Source organism: Crotalus tigris, unplaced genomic scaffold, assembly GCF_016545835.1.
Source record: "Crotalus tigris isolate CLP2741 ecotype Arizona unplaced genomic scaffold, ASM1654583v1 scf7180000024340.7048381, whole genome shotgun sequence".
Classification (NCBI taxonomy): Eukaryota; Metazoa; Chordata; class Lepidosauria; order Squamata; family Viperidae; genus Crotalus; species Crotalus tigris.
The window spans coordinates 3390377-3410685 of record NW_024100510.1 but is presented as its reverse complement, the minus strand read 5'-3'; the positions used below and the strand labels follow the sequence as shown (position 1 = coordinate 3410685).

Genomic DNA, 20309 nt, shown 5'->3' with positions numbered 1-20309 from the left:
GTAATGCAGATTGTTCTATGCTTATTCTAAACCATCCAAATGAGAAGAGAGTGGAGAAAACTGGGCCATGTAAAGCCCATTTCCAAACTGAAAAACCTGCAGTAAATTAGAGATTGGCAACACCACTTTTAGGGTCCAGATTATGTTCCCTTGAAAACAATGACTGAAAAAGAGGAAAACATTTTCCCATTATTATGAGATCAGAGATAGTCTTTTCTTCCAGTACAAACTTGCAGTTGTGTCCCCTGCCGCACCACAATAATCAGCCCAACTAGGATGTGCCACTTACAGGGCACTTCATAGACCTAGTCAGCAATTCCATGGTTCTCCTTGTGGGTTCCCTATGACTTTATAGGCACAACTGGTCCTAATGTCCTTGCAACTGAAGCACACCTAGGTAGGCAAATCCAGGAATCCAGAGATGGTGTCTCACAACTTGTGCTGGCTAACTAACCAATACAAGTAACCTCTATTTATATTTTTTTTCAGCATCATTTGTCTTCTCCATGTCCACTGACAGTAGCAACTTTTATATTTTATGCAGTTCATGTTCAAGAGGTTTGATATATGTATGTATGTATGTATGTATATATGTATGTATAGTTGACACCATTTCTTCACATTAATCTGCCTTCAGAAAATAAGCAATATTAAAAAAAAAAAACAATCCAGAGCTTAATTGCTACGGTTTCAAAAAGTCTCTTCATAACTACTGTCCCCTTGAAACTTACATTTGACCAGAAAATTAGAAAACCTTTGCTCACTAAAATCTTTTGGAATTGATTTTGCTAGCTTTGCAACAAATAGAACTTTATTATTATTATTGCAGAGTTGTCAATTTAGAGTATATGTTGTCAATTTAGAGTATAAGCCTGGTTGTTTGAAAAAGTACAAATCAGACTGTGTAAGTCTATGCAGTTGCTTCTGTTTTTGTCCTTTTTTTGTGGAAGTGGTACTGACATAACTGACTGGCAGTATTTCTTCATCAGTTGATTTCTCAGAGGCATTGGCTTGGATGTTAGGATGCTTGGTATGATTGATATATAATTTTATTTTTTTTAAATAATACAATGTTTTATTTAAAATATTTAATTAGTGCAAGTATCCAAAGGTCTGGAGACTGCAGAATTTTTACTTTTAATAAGCAAGTAAATGGTATAAAAGTGATGAATCTTTTTCCTCTAGTTGTTGCTCATCTACACAATTTCTCTATTGCCTAAGCCAGACTGAAGTCCTGTTTTACCTAATCTGAGAAAAACTGAACATTCCTTCCCCTTTTTTGAGTATATTTTGTTTCACTTCCTTGTGTGTCTCCATGATTTTATTTATGGACAGAAAATGTTTATAAAATATATATATTTTGTGAAATTTGGCTTGCTTCCAATATCCCTGGTATCCATCCCTTGTAACATGGTTCTTTGTCCCTCTCTGTCCATATGCACAACATGGCATTTGGGGACTTTTAGATCTTGAGAAAGCATGTCACGCAGGGAAGCACAAAATCCTACTGTTCCTCTAACTGTAAGCCCTAGAACATGTTTGCACCCCTGTACGTGCTTGAAGAAAAGCCCAAGCTGTCCCATGACTCAAGATGCACAATGATGCTTCTGTGTCTGATTGCCCTCAGAAAATCTCACCATGGGGACGCCTGTAGATAGGAATTAACGTCTGCTGTATATTTCAAGCCTTTCTGTTGTGCAAATAAAATTGCTATCTGAACTAAAACCCCTGGTGTTCTGAACCCTGCTAAAGTATACCATTCTACCCCTTGGGCTTCAGACGTATGAAAGCTGTGAAGTAAACCTTTATGCAGCTGAAAAAGAAATAAATAAAAGAACTTCCTTAACCATCTCCCTCATTATAAAGGAACTCAGAATAATACAAAAATTCTAGATACTCAATATTCCATCCACCATAACTCCTCCAATGACTCATTCCATTCTATGTAAAATTAATTATGATCCATTAGTAAATTAAGATGTTTGTTTACACAATCAAACCCTTTCCCCCATTTAAAATTAAAATGGGTTATCTTCATAGAATGAGCAAATACATCTTCAAATGTCATCTAATTTTGTTTCAAAGTAACAAAGCTGTTTCTATAAATTTAGATGATCCCTGATCCAACTCCACTTCTATTTCTTTGAACAACATTGTTGTGCTCATTGTTGTGGTGGTTTTGCCAAAAGGCACTTCAACAAGATATCTTGTTTTCACAGATGCTGCTCACTAAACAAGAGGAAAATTAATTATTTCTTCACTTTATATCCCTGTGAAATTGAGCAAGTCCTTTCAGCACAGAAAGAACAAGTATTCTTGCAGCCTTATTAATGTGTCTCAAAACAACAAAGCAGGAAGTCCCCCCCCCTTTTTTAAAAAAAACCCTGTAAATTATTATGGCTTTCCCTCTGCCTGTAATTTTCATCATAATCAATCATAGTCCTCAACTAATGTACTAATATTATGAGCACATTGTTGTTAATTGTGAAGTTGTGTCTGACCCATCGCGACCCCATGGACAAGGCTCCTCTGGGTCCTCCTGTCCTCTACCATCTTCTGGAGTCCATTTAAGTTCACACCTACTGCTTCAGTGACTCCATCCAGCCATCTCATTCTCTGTCGTCTCCTTCTTCTATTGCCCTCAATCTTTCCCAGCATTAGGCCCTTCTCCAGTGAGTCCTTCCTTCTCATTAGGTGGCCAAAGTATTTGAGTTTCAACTTCAGGATCTGGCCTTCTAAAGAGCAGTCGGGGTTGATCTCTTCTAGGACTGATCGGTTTGAACGCCTTGCAGTCCAAGGGACTCGCAGGAGTCTTCTCCAGCACCAGAGTTCAAAGACCTCAATTCTTTGGTGCTCAGCCTTTCTTATGGTCCAACTTTCACAGCACATGAGCACATAGGATAACTGAACTCCAAAGTTTTCCAAAATGACTACTAGTCAACGTGGAATTTCCTTCTGAAACGGTAATTATGTTTCAGCTTTAGGCAATGCAGCTTTTGTAGGACTTCAGCCTATAATCCTAATGTGGCAGATTAGCAAGAATGCTAGGGTTCTTCCAGCAATGGAAACTCTTTTCTCTCACTTAGTGGAAGGGAACAAACTCCTCCTGATTTTGCTGTTAAGCAGCAGTAGCTTTACATTGACATATTCAGTGTTCATAACTTACAAAAAACCCGGGAGTTCCTGCAGGTCCCTGAATTCCCTGTGGACCTGGATCTCCCTTGGTCCCATTGCAACCATCATGGCCTGGTTTTCCTCTTGATCCTGCCTGACCTGGATGACCCTGTGGAGACAAAATATATACAATTATGACCTGCTGACCTGCTGCTTTTGCTTTCTTCTTCTTGGCTTTCATGGAATTCTTAAATGTTCTTACATTAATGCAAACAACCACTCTATGGGAAAATAGAGTCAAATAAGGAATATTTAATTCTATTCTACTAAGAATACTATTCTGTAGTTCAAACCATACACCTCTGGAAATATGAAAAGAAATAACTAGAAACAGCAATACGGATATCAGCAGAAACAGGAAGGCATAGGTAACAGGTAGGGAGGAATAGCACATTTTTAATACTTTTGCATTCCTTTTATTCAAATAGCTAAGGTAATTAAAATCCAGTTTAAATATGACTTTAAGTGAATAAGAAGACCTTACTGAAGCTGCATTCTATGTAACCTTTTGGAAGTTGATGCATTCTGTATATGCATGACCTCACCTGACAAATGTGTGGTGAAGTAAGTTTAGTAATTATAATAAAAAATGAGATCTTTTTCCAGGAAATACAGTACATAGTTTAGCACCAAGCTAATTATTTTTTCCCAGGACAAAAGTCATAGACCCATGTGTGCTTGGATCAAACGCAGAAGAGAGTGACCTGAAGTTATCAACACCTTAAATCAAGAGTGATAGATAAAGGAGAGTAAATACTTAATTCCCCATCGAGAACCCTTTTCTCCCCTATAGTCATTAAGTCCTGAGAGGATAACGAGTCAGTGTCATTGGGTCCATACAGTACATATCCAGCACTCTAGATATCTTGTCAAGTAAATCACTGTCCTGTGAACAGCAGACTAGGTATTGCAACAGAGTATGAAAGGCGCTTCTTCATTAGGTATAACCCCATTGGAACCACAGAGTGACTGTGTTGTGCTATGTGGGGAAGTATCTTCTGGCTGCATGATATTATGCTAAAAAAACCTGCCTTGAGAATTTGTTCAGGTTTTTTAATCTCTGAAAATTATTTTAAATACTGCTTTAAGTATTATAGGAATGGGAGGGGTTTTTAAATTATTAAAAATGTCTTTCAACATAGTTTTAGAATATTGGAGAGGATTTTTTAAAAATGTGATGATAAATATCTACTAGCAAATGAGTATCATTAAAATGTGTGTATGAATACTATTGATATGCCATTACCTATCCTAATTCTGTGGTGGAAAATGATTTCCATAACTATGCTATAAGTTGTTCATGAAAGTAAGTTATTCTAGTATACCTTCATCTCTCATGCAGGTATTTTATTGTAATTTTAAGTCGGTGCATCAGAACTGAGAAAGAAAAAGAGCCAATAATACATTTCATCAATTATCCTTCTTGCCAAAGAAAAATAAATGGCTCAAATTTTATTCATAGTTGATTTATACTTTTGCTATTCCCATTGATATTAATATCAAATTGTATAAGAGAAAATGAGAAATAGTTACAGAAGGTAGGAGTTATTATTGGATACTTTCTTTTTTCACAGATTTAGCTTACCGCCAAATCTAAAAATTCCTGGGAGTTTCCTTGGAAAAGGGTAAGGGATTTTTTTTAGCTTGCTGACTCATTCTTAGAGCAGACAACTATACAAATTCAATTCTACTCAACAGAAAATGATATTCAGATCATGTGCTCATTGGTTTCCAGAAAGAGAAATCCTCAAAACAGGGAAGATAGGTTAGAGAAAGAAGAGAATCAACCTTGAATTCAGAAAGCTCTGGAATAGCTCAAAATGGAATTTTTCAGACTGCAAAAAGTTTATGTCAAAAACTCTAATTCCAAATGTCCCTGTCTGGATGTTGCATGATACTGTTAACCATTTTGAAGCAGTAAAAACAGACGATCTAACTATGCCTTCTGTTCGTTTCCTAAAGACATTTATCTTAAGCAGCTACTAAGCATTTTATGCTCGAAGAAATCTCCAGGAAGGGCCAAACAAGGAAAGAATGAATGATGGTGAGTGTTCTGGCACCTCTGTGCTTATCTAAGCTATGTGCTATTCTTATTAAAGGGATCTGGGGTAAAAAAACAGAAAATTATATTTAGCTTATCATATATGATAAATGAATCCTCCATTGTGCTTCATACTTGAAAATTACTAAAGGCTTATTTTCCAGAACATGTGAATATTAAACCTGTGTGATCCCTGCCCATAAAATCACCTGGCTTTGCTTTTTCCTTTTCTCTGTCTTCAGGATAGACCCTGCAGCATCTGCAGGCTGCTTTTCCTTAGATGACCTTACATTCCCTTTCATTTGCTGCCTGAAGGCAAGTCCCATGAAAATTAATGCAACATCCACACGTGGAAAAAGAAAAGGATTTTCTAGCTTTAGTTCCGCACTGCAAAACACATTAGAAGGGTGGATGAATGAGTCGAGCAGCTGAAAATAGCTATTTGGAATTTTGTTTTATTGGTGCATGTGGGTGGTAAAAATGGACTGGTGTCAAAGGGCATGGAAGAGGAAGCTGGTACTGGGAAATCTGTCTGGGGATTTCTGTGAAAGCGTCTAGGAATAAATGCACTTTGCTTATTACGTTATGTAAAGGAACAGTTAGAAACTGTACTAGCCTAAGAATGCTTCCCCTTTATTGCTCACGGCTCTCAGGTCCAGAATTTGGCAAAGGGTGAAGTAATAGATGTTTATAATTTACACAGATGGTTTTCTGTTTAAACGCTTTTCAAGACCATATTGCTATACCTCACCATTGTGGACAATTTTCTAGGGAAATTTATAGAGAAGGTTATTGCATTACAACTTCAAAGTACTCTGGAAGAAGTGGATAATCTGGACCCTTTTCAGACAGGGTTCAGGTCTGGGTATAGAACTGAGATGGCATTGATAGCACTCTTGGATGAGCTCTGGTGGGAGAGGGGGGGGGTTGGTGATCTTTCTTTCTTTTTTTATTTCTCAGCAGCTTTTGATAGCATCAATCACAGTATGCTTCTAGAACAGCTTCAGAAGTTGGGGGTGTTGTGCTGGTTCTCCTCCTTCCTCCGAGGTTGGTTTCCAGGGTAAAGAGATCCAGTGTCAGAATCCAATTATATTTCATTTCTATCTACCTACTCTGATATAAAACCCAGGGGTTTTTTTTGTCATAGAACGTCCAGAACGGAGTTCTGGCATCTTTTTTGGATGGAACCTTGTAGGGTAGGCAAGGCGGATTGTATGACATGTGTGAGTTCCGGCACTTTTTTTTTTTTTTTTTTACAAAAAAAGCACTGATAAAACCAATTCTTACTCTCTTCTGGATTCTGTCATACTACTAAGGGGGAGGAGGGTAAGCATGGGGTTTTTATGACTTTCACTTCCTCCATTAACTACAAAGTAACCTTTTGTTGATTCTCTTCGAGAGTACTACTACTACTACTACTACTACTACTACTACTACTACTACAGTTGGAAGGGACCTTGGAGGTCATAGAGTCCAACCCCTTGCTCAGGCAGGAAACCCTACACCATTTTGGACAATGTCTCTTCTTAAAAACTTCCAGTCTCTTCTTAAAAACTTCTAGTGTTGGAGCATTCACCACTTCTGGAGGCAGGTTGTTCCACTGGTTAATTGTTCTAACTGTCAGGAAGTTTCTCCTTAGTTCTAGGTTGCTTCTCTCCTTGATTAGTTTCCATCCGTTGCTTCTTGTCCTGCCTTCAGGTGCTTTGGAGAATAGCTTGACTCCAACAATGCAGCCATCTGCCTTTCATCCTACTCCCTCTGAATTTCTCCCTTTTACCGGCAGCGAGGGAAAGGCTGGGGGGAAATGCAACGCCTGGGATCTGGGTAAGGAGAGAATGAGTGATCGTGCCGATGGAGCGGACTGACAATATATTAACTGGACTTAACACCTAGAAATCTACCAGACTGAATTGCCCGGAAGAATTGTGGGGTGGAGGCTGCTTGGGAACACTTTAAAACATTGAATGGTATGTGGGGGGGGGGGAATCCCTCAGATCCTGTCTAGCATGCCTGCAGTCAATTTCTCTTAATAAAAATTCCTGTTGGAAGAGACGTTCCAAGAGTTCTGTTTTCTTAAGATGTAAATTGAGGAGGGTCCTTATATCCAGGCTGTACCCCTCCTTTGTGAAATACCTCAGGGCTTGCAGCTTTCTCCCCTCCTATTTAACATCTACATGAAGTTGCTGGGTGAGTTTGGAATAAAATATTGTCAGTGATACCAAGCTTTACATCTCTACCCAGGTTGTCTGAGTGATGTTGTGGAAGTTCTGTCTCAGTGTCTGGAAGCTATAGAGGCCTGGATGGGATGCAACAGGCTTCAGCTCACTTCAAGCAAGACCAGGTGGCTCTGGATTTTTGAAGCTCCTGGTTCTGAGGACCTTCCATCTTTGGTTCTGATAGGGGTGGTACTGCCCTAGACAGATTCAGTGCATAAACTCAGGGTCCTTCTGGATTCTCAAAGAGCAGGAAGAAACCGTGCCCAGGCCTTTGCACTTTGAACTGAAAGCTGTGCATCAGTTGTACTTGTTCCTGGATTATATTTTGTGTTATTTTATTTTAAGCTAACTAGAGTCACATAAAGTCACATAAAAGTGAGATGGGTGCTATATAAATCAACTAAATAAATAGTTAAACAGATTTCTCTTCAGCGTGCAAAATATTAATTCTAATCTCTGCTCTCTATTCTGACTATTCCTGAGACCAAGGATCCGGTCCATCAAGACCATGGGACTGTGCCCCATGAAAATTCATCAGCATCATCTATGTATAAACAGCTAGAAAAACATTTATTTCAGCCAATGTTTAAATAACTTTTTAAAACATGGTTTTGTTTTTGTTTTTATGCTGATTTTTAATTTTATACTAGTCTGAGTTTGGTTGGAGAAAAAAAATGAGCTGTTTATTTTATCATATGCATTATTTGGTTACTTATAATAACTTGAATTATTTACCGGAAAGACTATCATAACACTTTCAAATTCAATACAAGAAACAAACAGTTACTTACAGGAATTCCATCTGCACCGGGAAACCCTGTGACTCCTCTTTGTCCCTATAATGAAAAGGGACACATGATGATGCAGTTTCCTACTTCGTTGCATTTGTTCTTCATACTGAAGTTGATTTCTTAGAAGTTATAAAATTACCACTTCTCCTTTGGGTCCAGTTATGCCAGGTCTACCTCGTTCACCTTTGTCCCCTTTGTGCCCTGAAAGTCCTGGTATGCCCATCACTCCCGATGGCCCAGGGAATCCTTGCTGTCCAAGCAGTCCTGGTTGGCCCTGTAAACAACAATCCACAAAAGTTTTCAGGTACTACTGAAAATAGACAAGGTGTATCTGCACAGTAATGAATACATCTGCCTTTGCACTTTATAAAAACCGCAGGATTACAATGGTATCCTTTAAAGCAAAGTTTAGTGTGAGTTTAATACTAATGTCCAGTCAGAAGTCTGCACAGCATTTCATTAGGGAGTAGTTCTTCCACATCTCCTGTTGATCATCAAAATATAGAGATGATGAAAGTATTGGACAAGCTGTGGCCACAAGTGGCTTCTCCTGTCAGCAGATGCCAAGAGATTCCATTTTTCACCAAGGAGATCTGAGAGATGAAGTGACAGAAATGCCACAGCATCAGCAGAACATCTTCCATCAGTTATGCTTAAGGCGATTTCAGTCCTTCCATCTCTCCAGTCTATTGTGAAAGGTCTGCTAAACATTTTGCAATATTAATGAAAGAAGAATGTTCCAAATGGGATATTGGCCTGTACAATGTTTTCTCTCATTTTACTTAACATTTTCATGAAACTTCTGGAGAAAGTTAGCAATTGATTCTTTTGCCTGGCCCAAGGCAAGATATCATCAACAGAATCAATCAAAATATGATACCTACCCAGGACCAGGCAGAAGGCTATGGATGTTCTGCATCTTGCCTCTTAAATGAAGACATGCATGAAACAAGTGACATTGAATCCCAACAAGACAGAATAGTTATTTGTCCAGAAATCATGAGTTTCTAGTGGCCCCTTTGCTTAAATTCTGGGTAAGGTTGCTTTCACCTTGAAATGGAAGGTAAACAACATGTCATCCTCCCAGATTCATGTCTCTACCACAGGTGGAGAATGTGATTGGAGAAGGGGATTTGACCAGATTCAGCTTTTGAGAACAGGTGGCTTTAGTGATAGCTGCTCATAGCTCTTACTACTTTGAAGACGGACCACTAAATATGTTCTATCTGTGACTTCCATTGAAGGCTACTGGAAATTCAATGATCCTAGATAAAAACTATTTTAGAAGCATTATATTGATAGTGTAAGGCAGGGGTGTCAAACTGCCGGCCCACGGGCTGGATGCATCATTCCAAAACTGCGCCCACCCCATTGCCGGCAATGGCAAAAAAATTGCGATACGTCGCAACATGTCACGTGGTGTAAGGGATGCCCTGGTTACCTGTTTCCAGGTACATTTCAAGTTGCTGGTTATTACTTATAAAGACTTACACAACTTAAGTTCAGGTTATCAATGGGACCATCTGCTCCCTAAAGAATATATCCCGTTTTGTTCAGTCCAGCTGTAAAGGAGCACTGGGTTTCTTCTCCTCAGCAAAACAAAATAGCTAGGACTGGAAGTAAGCCTTTTCCACAACTGTCCTCTCCCCTATGGGATATGGCTGCCTCCCCCCTCAATTCCTATATTTTTTGTAGAGCAACAAAATACTGGCTATTTAAGAGAGCATTTGGGGCTTGAGAGTTTTGATTTGTTCTAACTATTACAGTTAGTTACATTCTAACTGTTGTTTCTGCTTTTGTGCTTATTGTATTATTATTGTTATATAAAGAGCATTATTGTTGTTGCTGTTAACTTATGAGTTTTCCTGTTTGGATATTAGCAGCCTGGAGTCTTTTGAGCTGGCTGGGTTGCAAAAGTTAGTTGGGTAAATAATAAATAACCACTAATAATAAACTATGTTTGAAACAAATGCTCATACAAAAAGGCAGAGCTTATACTAAAGTGCTGCAATGTCATTTTTGTATGAGCCAGGGCAGATGCCCTTGCAGCTCTGCAGATGGGAAGCTTTCTGCAGTAAGTGGAAGCTAGAAGGCAACCCATACAACTCCTCTCTCTACCTCTCCAGGTGCATTCAGTACGGCTACATAACTAGACAGATACAGGTAATTATAAAATGGTAGCAAAGAGATATGAAGATACTATATCTTTACTGTCTTCTAATGATTATCTGGATTTTTGCAGATCAGCTATAATGACCCTATTTTTACTTGGGCACCAACATTGAAATGAAGGTTGATATCTTAATTTCTCTAAATTGGAAAATCTTATTCATAAGCCGCTGTAAAACTTTATCAGTGAAACAGATGCTTGGTTCTTATTCATAATTTAATTTCTATTGATACAAAGTACAAAATTGCCCAGAGCACACTCCCTGATTTCATGACTGCCTTTGGTCCATCACTGCTTTGCAATGAAGGTCTGTCCTAGTTCAAAGATTATCAGAAGAACTGATTTTGCAAACATTATGGTGGTAAAAGGAATGTTGTTGCTTTCACATACTGCAATTAATCATATTACAGTAATTTTGCTTTATTTGGCTTAGCAGCATGTGGGAACCTACCCACTGTACTCTCTAAATGATGGCTTATGGGATGTGAACCAGAATGCCATAATTTATTCAAGTATCCCTGGATACTTGGCACAATGTGTGAATCTTGTACTTGTGTTTGCCATTACTACTGTATTTAATTTATTGGAAGCCAAATCCAAATCCCTGTTCAGCCGGGAAATCCTGTATAAGGATTTTAGCCAAAACATGTTGAGCTTCATGTCAAAACACCAATTTTATACCATAGAGTTCTCTGCTTTTTAACCATTTTAAATTTTTCAAACAGACCTTTAGATGGCACTAGTTGCCTACACTCTTAACATTATGTACTGTATAGAATTGCACTCTTAGGAAATAGGCGCCTTCAATAACTCAAGTCCCATAATAGTGAGTAGGTTAGCAGAGAAACTAGAAAGGGGAGGTATTATTTTTACTTGTGCAAAATCCACCAAAGGAAATGCCAATGGACAGCAGTCTGTTTACTGGCACCTTCTGTGGTGGCTATTAAACTATCTCTGATCCCTTTTATTCTCTTTTTATAAATGGGAATTCTGTGTGTATGGCCACATTCTGTTTAGAAAATAAAAGCTGGATAATTGCTTTTTCAGAATTGTGCCCAGCTGATAACCCCAACCGACCCCACCCTGAAAAACCAGAAAGGGTGGTAAGTGATCCTCAGCTGGGTGACCTTGGGCCAGTTACCCTCCCTTGGCCCAACCCACCATGCAGGATTGTTGCTGTGGAGAAAATAGGAGGAAGGTGTGTTGGATTTTGTTCACCACCTTGAATTATTTGTAAAAATAATAAGTTTGGGATACAAACAAACAAACAGCATATTAATTTACTAATAGCCTTTGGAAAATAGTTGTCATGATTGGCACAGTTAAAGGAAAACAACATAAGGTGGATGGTTGGATAAAAGACCCCCATGAAATTTCATGAGAATTACAAATTATTACTAATGACAGATTAGGATGCTAACACTACCAGATGTTAAACTGAACTTGATGGTATCTTATAACCTAAAACAGTATTTTTGTTATTAGTCCTATCAGCCACATGAGGAATATGGATTGCATTTTGCAAGAACATCACAATTACTTGTAAAATTTGAAATATATTCATCTGTTGATAAGGCCTTTTCTATTTGTGTCCTATGCTCTGTGCAAGAAGATTGCATTTATAATGGCTAGCAAACAGATTATCCACATTCTACAAAAAGAAAAGCAACCACATCCTATATATCTTCTACCATATTCTTGGTTCATTCTGCCTGCAGGACAAGTTATGAGATCACATTGCTTAAAATGTTAATAGTCCAAGCTGTTTTTAAAACCGGGAGAGTTCTACAGAGAGTTCTAATCCTCGACTTATGACCATTCTGTTCAATGACCATTTATAGTTGTGACAGAAGTGAATGAATGGTGGCTACAACTGGTCCTTGTAGTTCCAGTCATCCCCAAACCCCAGCGGTCATTTTCCGGGCCCTTGGCAACTGATTTGCACTTACAATCAGCTGGAGCACCCTGCCATTACATGATGGTCCCCATCTGCAACCTTTCCTGCCACCTTTTTCAGAAAGTCAGAGGACCAGCTGGCAGGAAAGATTGCAAGTTGCTGGGGTAAACCTCCCCCACCTACACACTCTGCCTCAGCCTCTCTGTGCTTGTCCTGTGCCAGCCGTTCATGCACCCTTGTGCATCCTCCCTGATCCTTGTCTTGCCCCCCTCGCATCCTCATGCACCCTCTCTGACCCTCATCACATCTCCCTTGCATCCTTGTGCACTCCCATGCACCTCAACACTCTCCCTCTCAGACCTTTGCCCCACCTCTCTTGCATCTTTGTATACCCTCCCCCAAACTGCCCACCTCCCTCAAACTCTCATCCCCTCCCTCCTTCCCAGCAGCAGGCACTTACCTGCCAGCCTGCTTGCAAATTGCCTGGGACTTGCACCATCCTGCCAGCTTCCTTACTGTCTTGGTTGTGGGAAGCTAGCAGTAAGTTACCTCATCTAGTAATTTTGCTAGCAATGGCAACAGGGACCGCCGTTAGTTAAGCAATGTGGCCACATTTTAAGACTACATCGTTTAGTGATGGAAATTCAAGTCCCAATTGCTGTTGTAAATTGAGGATTACCTGTATATTTGAGAAAGCTAATCTATACATTGTTGTAATTAAAAATAACTCGAGTTAAAAAGCAGTTTAGTGACATAAAAACAACAAACATATGCAGTTCATATCCTGAGCTGAAGAGATATGCCAGTATCATGAGCACTGCTTCACTAATTCACAAAAAATGTGCCAATAAGAATTTTTCCTATTGTAATGTGTATTGTTGTCACGAATCAGAAGAGGAGCTCTGCAAAGGAGCTATTAAGCCCTCTGAAATCCCACATCATAGATCACGGGGTCAAAAGCATTCCCTTTTGTCTCCTGTTAGGAATTAGTATGACACCAATGTCTGCTCAAAAGACTGAAATCATGCAATAACATCTCAGTTTCATAAAACAAAACATTACGGAATCTTTTCTTCATGCTTGTAACTTTACTCCCCACCCCCATTCACATTTTAATAATGGGACGTCTCTACTTCATCAAAATTTCCCAATCAGTCTGACTAGAAAATTATGAACAGAAATGAGAACCTTGGTTTGTAATCCTCATTTATTTCAAGGAAGGCAGGCATAAATTTCTGGACCAGAATTCCAGGCACATGGAAACATGATTACTGTGTACCCCTGGTGTGTACCCAATGAACATTTTGATCTCATCAGGTTTGTTTTTCATACAAAGATATCATAATCTAAAAATAGTAATAATAATAAAGTTGGAAGGGACCTTAGAGGTCATCTAGTCCAACCCCTTGCTCAGGCAGGAAACCCTATACCATTTCGGACAAATGGCTGTCCAGTTGCTTCTTAAAAACTTCCAGTGTTGGAGCATTCACCGCTTCTGGAGGCAGGTTGTTCCACTGGTTAATTGCTCTAACTGTCAGGAAGTTTCTCCTTAGTTCTAGGTTGCTTCTCTCCTTGACTAGTTTCCATCCGTTGCTTCTTGTCCTGCCTTCAGGCGCTTTGGAGAATAGTTTGACTCCCTCTTCTTTGTGGCAGCCCCTGAGATATTGGAAGACTGCTATCATGTCCCCCCTCGTCCTTCTCTTCATTAAATTAGACATACCCAATTCCAGCAGCCGTTCCTTATATGCTTTAGCCTCCAGTCCCCTAATCATGATCTAATTATGATCTGTCTGGCTTCTTGTTAAGTGACTCACTGCAGTTTTTAAGTCAGTAATATGGCTATTAAGGGAAATTGGCTTCCCCCGTTGACTCTGCTCGTCAGAAGGCCGCAAAAGGGGATCACGTGACCCCCCCAGGACACGGCGACCTGTCATAAATACGAGTCAGTTGCCAAGCCTCTGAATTTTGATCGTGTGACCGCGGGGATGCCTCGACGGTCGTAAAACATCAATCAACAGTACCTAAAACATTGGTCAGATGTGCACCCTTTTAAGCAGCCACCATGCTTTAATATGCCTGAAACACATCCACATTTCCATCATAGTCTTGGTAACTAATGACATAACTGGAGGGCTGGCTTCCAAAATTCTTAACACTGGTTATAAATGCATTTATGTTGTGCCTTCTCTTTCTAAAATTACATCCCTCAGAGATTTGGATGGACCCCAAGCCTGTTAGCTACTGCAAATATTGTATATTCTTGCTTTTGACAATATGTAGAATTGTCTGGCAATTATGGGGTTAATACACAGCAGAAGGGGGGTTGAGGGTAAAGGGGGGGGGGAAAGAAAACATTTGACCTTCACACTAATTGGATAATGTGAGATATGAAGCTAATTTAGGGAGGGAACATGCTGATAATTTAACTGCTCAGAGGAAGAGAACTTAGATCCTAGCATCCCTCCATTGTGCCTGTGCCGACATTTTGTAACAATAAAAGACTTTTAGGAAAATAAATGCCTGGAAGTTCTTTGGAATGTTTCATTAGCCGGAACCACAACATTAGCCTTTTGCAAAGCATTGGGAACATTGCTGTTTCCCCAGGCATTTGTTTGGGTGAATATATGGGTTTTGTTGTTATCATTGAGGTCATTGTTTACCCTGGGTGCTGGGGGAGATGAATTATGTGTGGTGGATTTATGTATTTTAATCCTGTAAGCCATTCCCAGTCACATGCGTGAGATGGATGGTTATATAAATCACATGTATATATTTTTATAAGTAAATATTTAGGATGACTACATGCAGATCTTTTCTCTAAACAAGGTACCTTTCTGCAAGCATCCTCCCCCTTTAACTCAGGGCTTCAGGATGGTCAGCAGGTAAAGACCTATCATTCATCAGTCATGCCAGGTAACTTAGGGAAAGCAATGAAGAGTTTCTGTGTCTTGCATTTCTGACAGGATGCTGATGTTGTCTATTGTAGTATAGACTTGTTTTCCTCATAGCATTATAATAGATGTCAGCAACTGGACAAAATGACTGATCTCTGGATCCAATTATGCCAGAGAAGATTTACAATGCTATAAATCCCCATTTTGGATTCTATATAGCTCTCTTTTGACAGTTCAGAAAGTAATGAAGATATGACAGTGCTAAAGCATTGCCTCCAAATGATGGCTGGCATGATGAACTATGGCACAACCTAAGAGTTTGAGCCTGCGTCTTTGGCTAGAAAGGGCCTGCTAAAAATTGTACAAATGCTTCTGCAGGAGGAAGAACTCTTCCAAGCAACTAGAATAAGTCTGAGCTGAACAATGGGCTTATAGTGCAATGTAGAGAAGGTGCAGTAGAATATTTCGCTACTCGTGATCTCTTTTCCTCAGATGTTGCGATGACTTCCTGTTCCTGTTCAAGGCTCTTCTATGTTAACCAGTATCAATATGCTAGGCTCCAGCTGGGGTTCTATTTAGACATTTGCTTTGCTAGAGCAGCTGCTTATCATATGGTAACCAGGCAGAATTAATTTTACCCCATTCATTGCCTAATTTCCTTGATGCATCCATAATATGTAGACTAGTTGGTTTTTTTTTTGTTTTTGTAGTTCCCAGGCATTTCTTTGCCTCCCTATGGAATCAAAAAATCAATCTTACCCAAGAGATCAACTGAGATATTATCCCTTCCATTCACATTTTTTTGTTCACATTCCAAGGTCAGGGTGGTGGTATTCTAATGCATCCTTATCTTGTAAGACATACTTGTTTGACCGTGGGATACTGAGTAGAAGACAGATGACCATGAGGCTCATAGGCTGGGAGGTGGGTGTGGGACAAATTCTTTTGTAGCTCAAGCTGTTTCATGGATTGTTAAAGGGTTTTCAGAGATGCTTGTCTTATTACTTAGTTTGTCCTTTGGTTTCATTTTGACAGGACACCTTGGCTAGTATGGTAACAAACTGGCAACCAGGGAATAAATATATTATATCGCAGCACTCAAATGTATCAAATGTAGATTTGCTACAGAATGTTGTCTTATCTACATTTTCTTAAGCTGATAAGAACAGTACTGGCTTGTGTTAGGTAAGTGCTTAAATGTCCTTAGTACCAGATTCTAAATGATGCATAAAAGCAAACTACTATTACTAAATGAGATAAAAAATTAGCAATATATGCTCAATTGAGGATAAATTATTCTTTTGTAGTAATGTATATGGTATACCTAGCATGCCCCCCAACTGAACCTTCCAGAAGTTATAAAGATATAATCCAAGAGACACCATGATTAGTAATTTCCAGGAGAAATCAGGCAAGCATAAATGATGATGATGATGACGACGATGACAACGACAGTGATGTTTTGGATGCTGCCTGACTCAAACCTTTATTTCTCCTCCTAACAGAGGTTTTACATCTGGGCAACCAAAGCTAAACTGAGATCCAAAATGAGAATAGATCAAGGCCCACAATTTAGTTGGATGTTTGTTGCCTCATCTGGAAGCCGCGCCCATCCCATTGCCGGCAATGGCAAAACCGTACCGATACGTTGTGTGACGTCATGTGATGTCACGAGTTTGACATGTCTGCCTTAGGGCTACAGAGATCATGGATGATGATACTGTACAGGGATACCACTGGAGCCAACAAAATGGGAAATTTCAATTCAATGGGGAGAAATCTAGGTTTTTTTCTTTAAACCAAAGATATTTATATTAATGCCGGCAGAATTGCAACTCACATTTTTATTGCTGTTTAATAACACTGTACAACCTCCAGTGGGAGAGGGGTGGGGTGAGGTGTTTTTATATTCTTCTTTTGCTAAATTTCATCAGCATAATAGTAAAGACACAATGCCATTTCTGCAAAGAAGCTGAAGAAACAGTGGACCACCTGGTTAGCTGCTGCAAGACTGACTACAAACAATGGCATGGCAAAGTAGCAACAATGGTGCATTAGAACATCTGCAAGAAATAACATTTCTCTGTAAGCAAGAATTAGCGTGGCCACAAATTAGAAAAAGAAATGGTGAATAAAGAAGCTAAAGTGCTTTGGGTCTTTAAACAGACAAATATTTAACACATAATCTTAGACTTAACAACTGTCAATAAGAAACACAAAAAAAGTCTGAATAGTGGATGTGGCAGCACAGAATAGAAGAGAAAGAGAAAACTGGAAAAAGAGCAAAATACGAAAATTGGCAGACAGAAGTAGAACAACTATGGCAAAAGAAAGCAAAAATAGTACCAATAGTAATAGGCACCTTGGGTACAATCCCAAAACAACTGGAACACCACTTGGACATCACTGACATTGACAAAATCACCATTGATCAGTTGCAAAGGGCAGCTTTACTCGGAACAGCTTCCATCCTGTGATGATACCTCTAACACCATCAAACAACATTTGCCTATCCCAGGTCCTTGGGAAGGATTCGATAGGTGGATAAAAATGCCAGATCCAATCTAAACATTTGGCTGATTGTTTGATGAACCATAATGAATAATTATTATTTATTACATGTTGCCCAACTCCCAAAGACTCTGGGATTGTTTGGGATTATAAAATTAGTTAGAACAAAACTGTCTATCCAAGTCTCTGCTCAAAATCAGTTTATAAGTATCTAATACTTGCACCACCGTTTAAATTTTACTCTACCTCAAATAATCAAGATAGGACTGATGAAGTAACAATATATTTGCCAATATGGCTGGGATTCAATTGCCAAAAGACACTTTTATTATTCATGTGACAAGAAATATGGAATTTTTGGTCCAAACATCTGGAGGGCACCAGGTTAGAGCTGCTTTTAAATATTTACAACTCTAAATTTGATTAGGCTATTATTTACAGGACATTGTGAGGACATGATCTCAAAAAGATCCCAAAATAAACAAAGAAACAAATAAACTATGATGATACTTGGGAAGAAATGGGGCATTGGACTCTTTTGCTGCTGTAAAACAGATGTGTTGGAAACTTTTGAGACTGCAGCAATAATTCTTCTCTCTGTGTAAAAATAATGCACTCTTACAATAAAGGGATTTTCAATGTAATTTTTCTAAAATGCCAACAGAGGAAAAAAAGATCCCACAAAGTTTAGTCTAATTATCCTGCAATTTACTGTTCATTTAAATTATGCTGCCTAGACATATGACATTTACCCCCAGGAAATGAATTCCAATATAGTGATTCAGCTGTTAGATGATTTCTTTTATAATTACAAATAAGAGCAAAATTAGCATACAATTCTCATGAAAATGCTTATTTAGAAATCCTGCCCAATAAAGTGTTTGAATGCCAAGATTCTTCCTTTCAGACAGAAGTAGCTCAAACAACTTTAGAGGGCTCTCTTTTTCTTCAAAAACACAAAAGAGTTTATTAGGTGTTTTTATAGATCACTTGAACTTTAAGGGAATGTATAATGTACTCCAGTGACACATTGACCAGCTGAGGATTTGGCCATAGAACTGTCAAAATAGTAATTGAGCTCACCAAAAGTGGATGGACAAGTAGAGTAGGGTTGCAAAATGGATACATTTTACATTTTAGTACTGTTTATTCAACTTTTATAATTTTTGTCATATCAAATTTGGCACAAATACAGAACTAATGATATCTCAGTGAATGTCAGGATTCAAATTATTAGGTCAAAAGTGCCCTTTTAAATAAGCCATAAGATGCTACAGCTTTGGAGATGTTTTATAATTTGTGCCCCCTGAAAAGGTTTGCAAGATTTAACACTGAGATTGCCTTCTATGGCTGCATAATCGAAGCTAGGATGTCTACCTGCTTGACTAATGGTCCTGGTTTGCCCTTGGAGAGCCTGTCATGGATTTCATGGGAGTAACTTGTCCAATTACAAAACAGCTGCCATTCTATGTAGCCATTGCAAATACAGTGGAAGCAGGTGGGGGAAGAGATTTAGGGGCACCCATAAAAAAATCCACTGGCACAATGCTGGGGCCCAGCATGAGTGATCTTAATCCTAGCACCACCTCTCCCTTATTTGCCTCTGGTATAACTTGCCATACAAAAGCAATGAACATAAAACAAGTAAAGTGTAAACTGTAATGGTTATTGCAGACATTCAAATTACTTGTAGCCTGATCCTGTGTTTTTCAGTTAATTACCATGCTTTCCTGGTTACATTTTAAAAATTTGTTTGGATTCCCTTGGCAGCAAAAGACAGTACTTAGTATAGATCTTTTTTTGGCAAGCCGCTTCCAGTTTATTTGATGAAGAGAAAGCATCACTCACTTAATTAAGGTATAAAAGAAAATATAATTGCTGGCTCCTATTTGTATTACAACAGTGAGTTCTGTAGTAAGAAGAATCAGTATGAGTGGTCAATCCTGTGTGGGAGTCTGACTGAAAAATGTCCAGGAAGTTCAACACAGATGTTTTATATCAACAGGCGTCAAAGGCACCAGTTACTAAATCTTTTTGTTGTTGTTTCTATTCAAAGTCTTTTAAGGGCATAGTTTTTATCCAAACCAGTGACTACTACAACATTCTTGGTTACTTGGTTATCTTGGTTAGATTGATAAAAATCAGTATTAACCTGAAACTGATATAATCATGAGAGTTTTAATAGGTCACATTATCTTAAGACTCTTTTATTTGAGCAATAATTGATAAGAAATACTTCCCAAAATATGTTAATGGGCATTGGACATATAGTGAGAGCAAAAAAGCATCATCTCCTTTTATAGACCTCCCCAGAGCAGCCACCCTTCTAAGAGCTGATATTTTACAGAAGACAGAAGTACAGGATAACTGAACAACAAAGATATGTTGAAATCAAATTCTTAAATAGTTGGAATAGTTGTTGATGTTTTTATTTTTATATTACTGACATGTGAATAGTTTCATTGCATAGCAGTGCTTAGAGATTTAACTTTTTATGTGTAGATGAAATAACTATTAAATCTTGCATTTTGTCACTTTTCATATTAAAAAATGATAGAACGCATGTATTGGAAGCTGTAGATAATCTATTCCAACAATTTGCCCAGTGCAAGAAT

At 38.6% G+C, this 20309-nt stretch overlaps 1 protein-coding gene across 1 annotated transcript in view; it reads right to left on the bottom strand.

Moving 5' to 3' along the window:
* COL4A2 (collagen type IV alpha 2 chain) overlaps nt 1–20309 on the bottom strand; it is a 229927-nt gene that overhangs the window by 114410 nt on the left and 95208 nt on the right. The window contains exons 5-7 of the mRNA XM_039326369.1: nt 8362–8496; nt 8223–8267; nt 3167–3283 (exon numbers count right to left, since the gene is read on the bottom strand). Of these exons, the coding sequence (XP_039182303.1) occupies nt 3167–3283; nt 8223–8267; nt 8362–8496 (297 nt within the window). The remainder of the gene's footprint in view (nt 1–3166; nt 3284–8222; nt 8268–8361; nt 8497–20309) is intronic.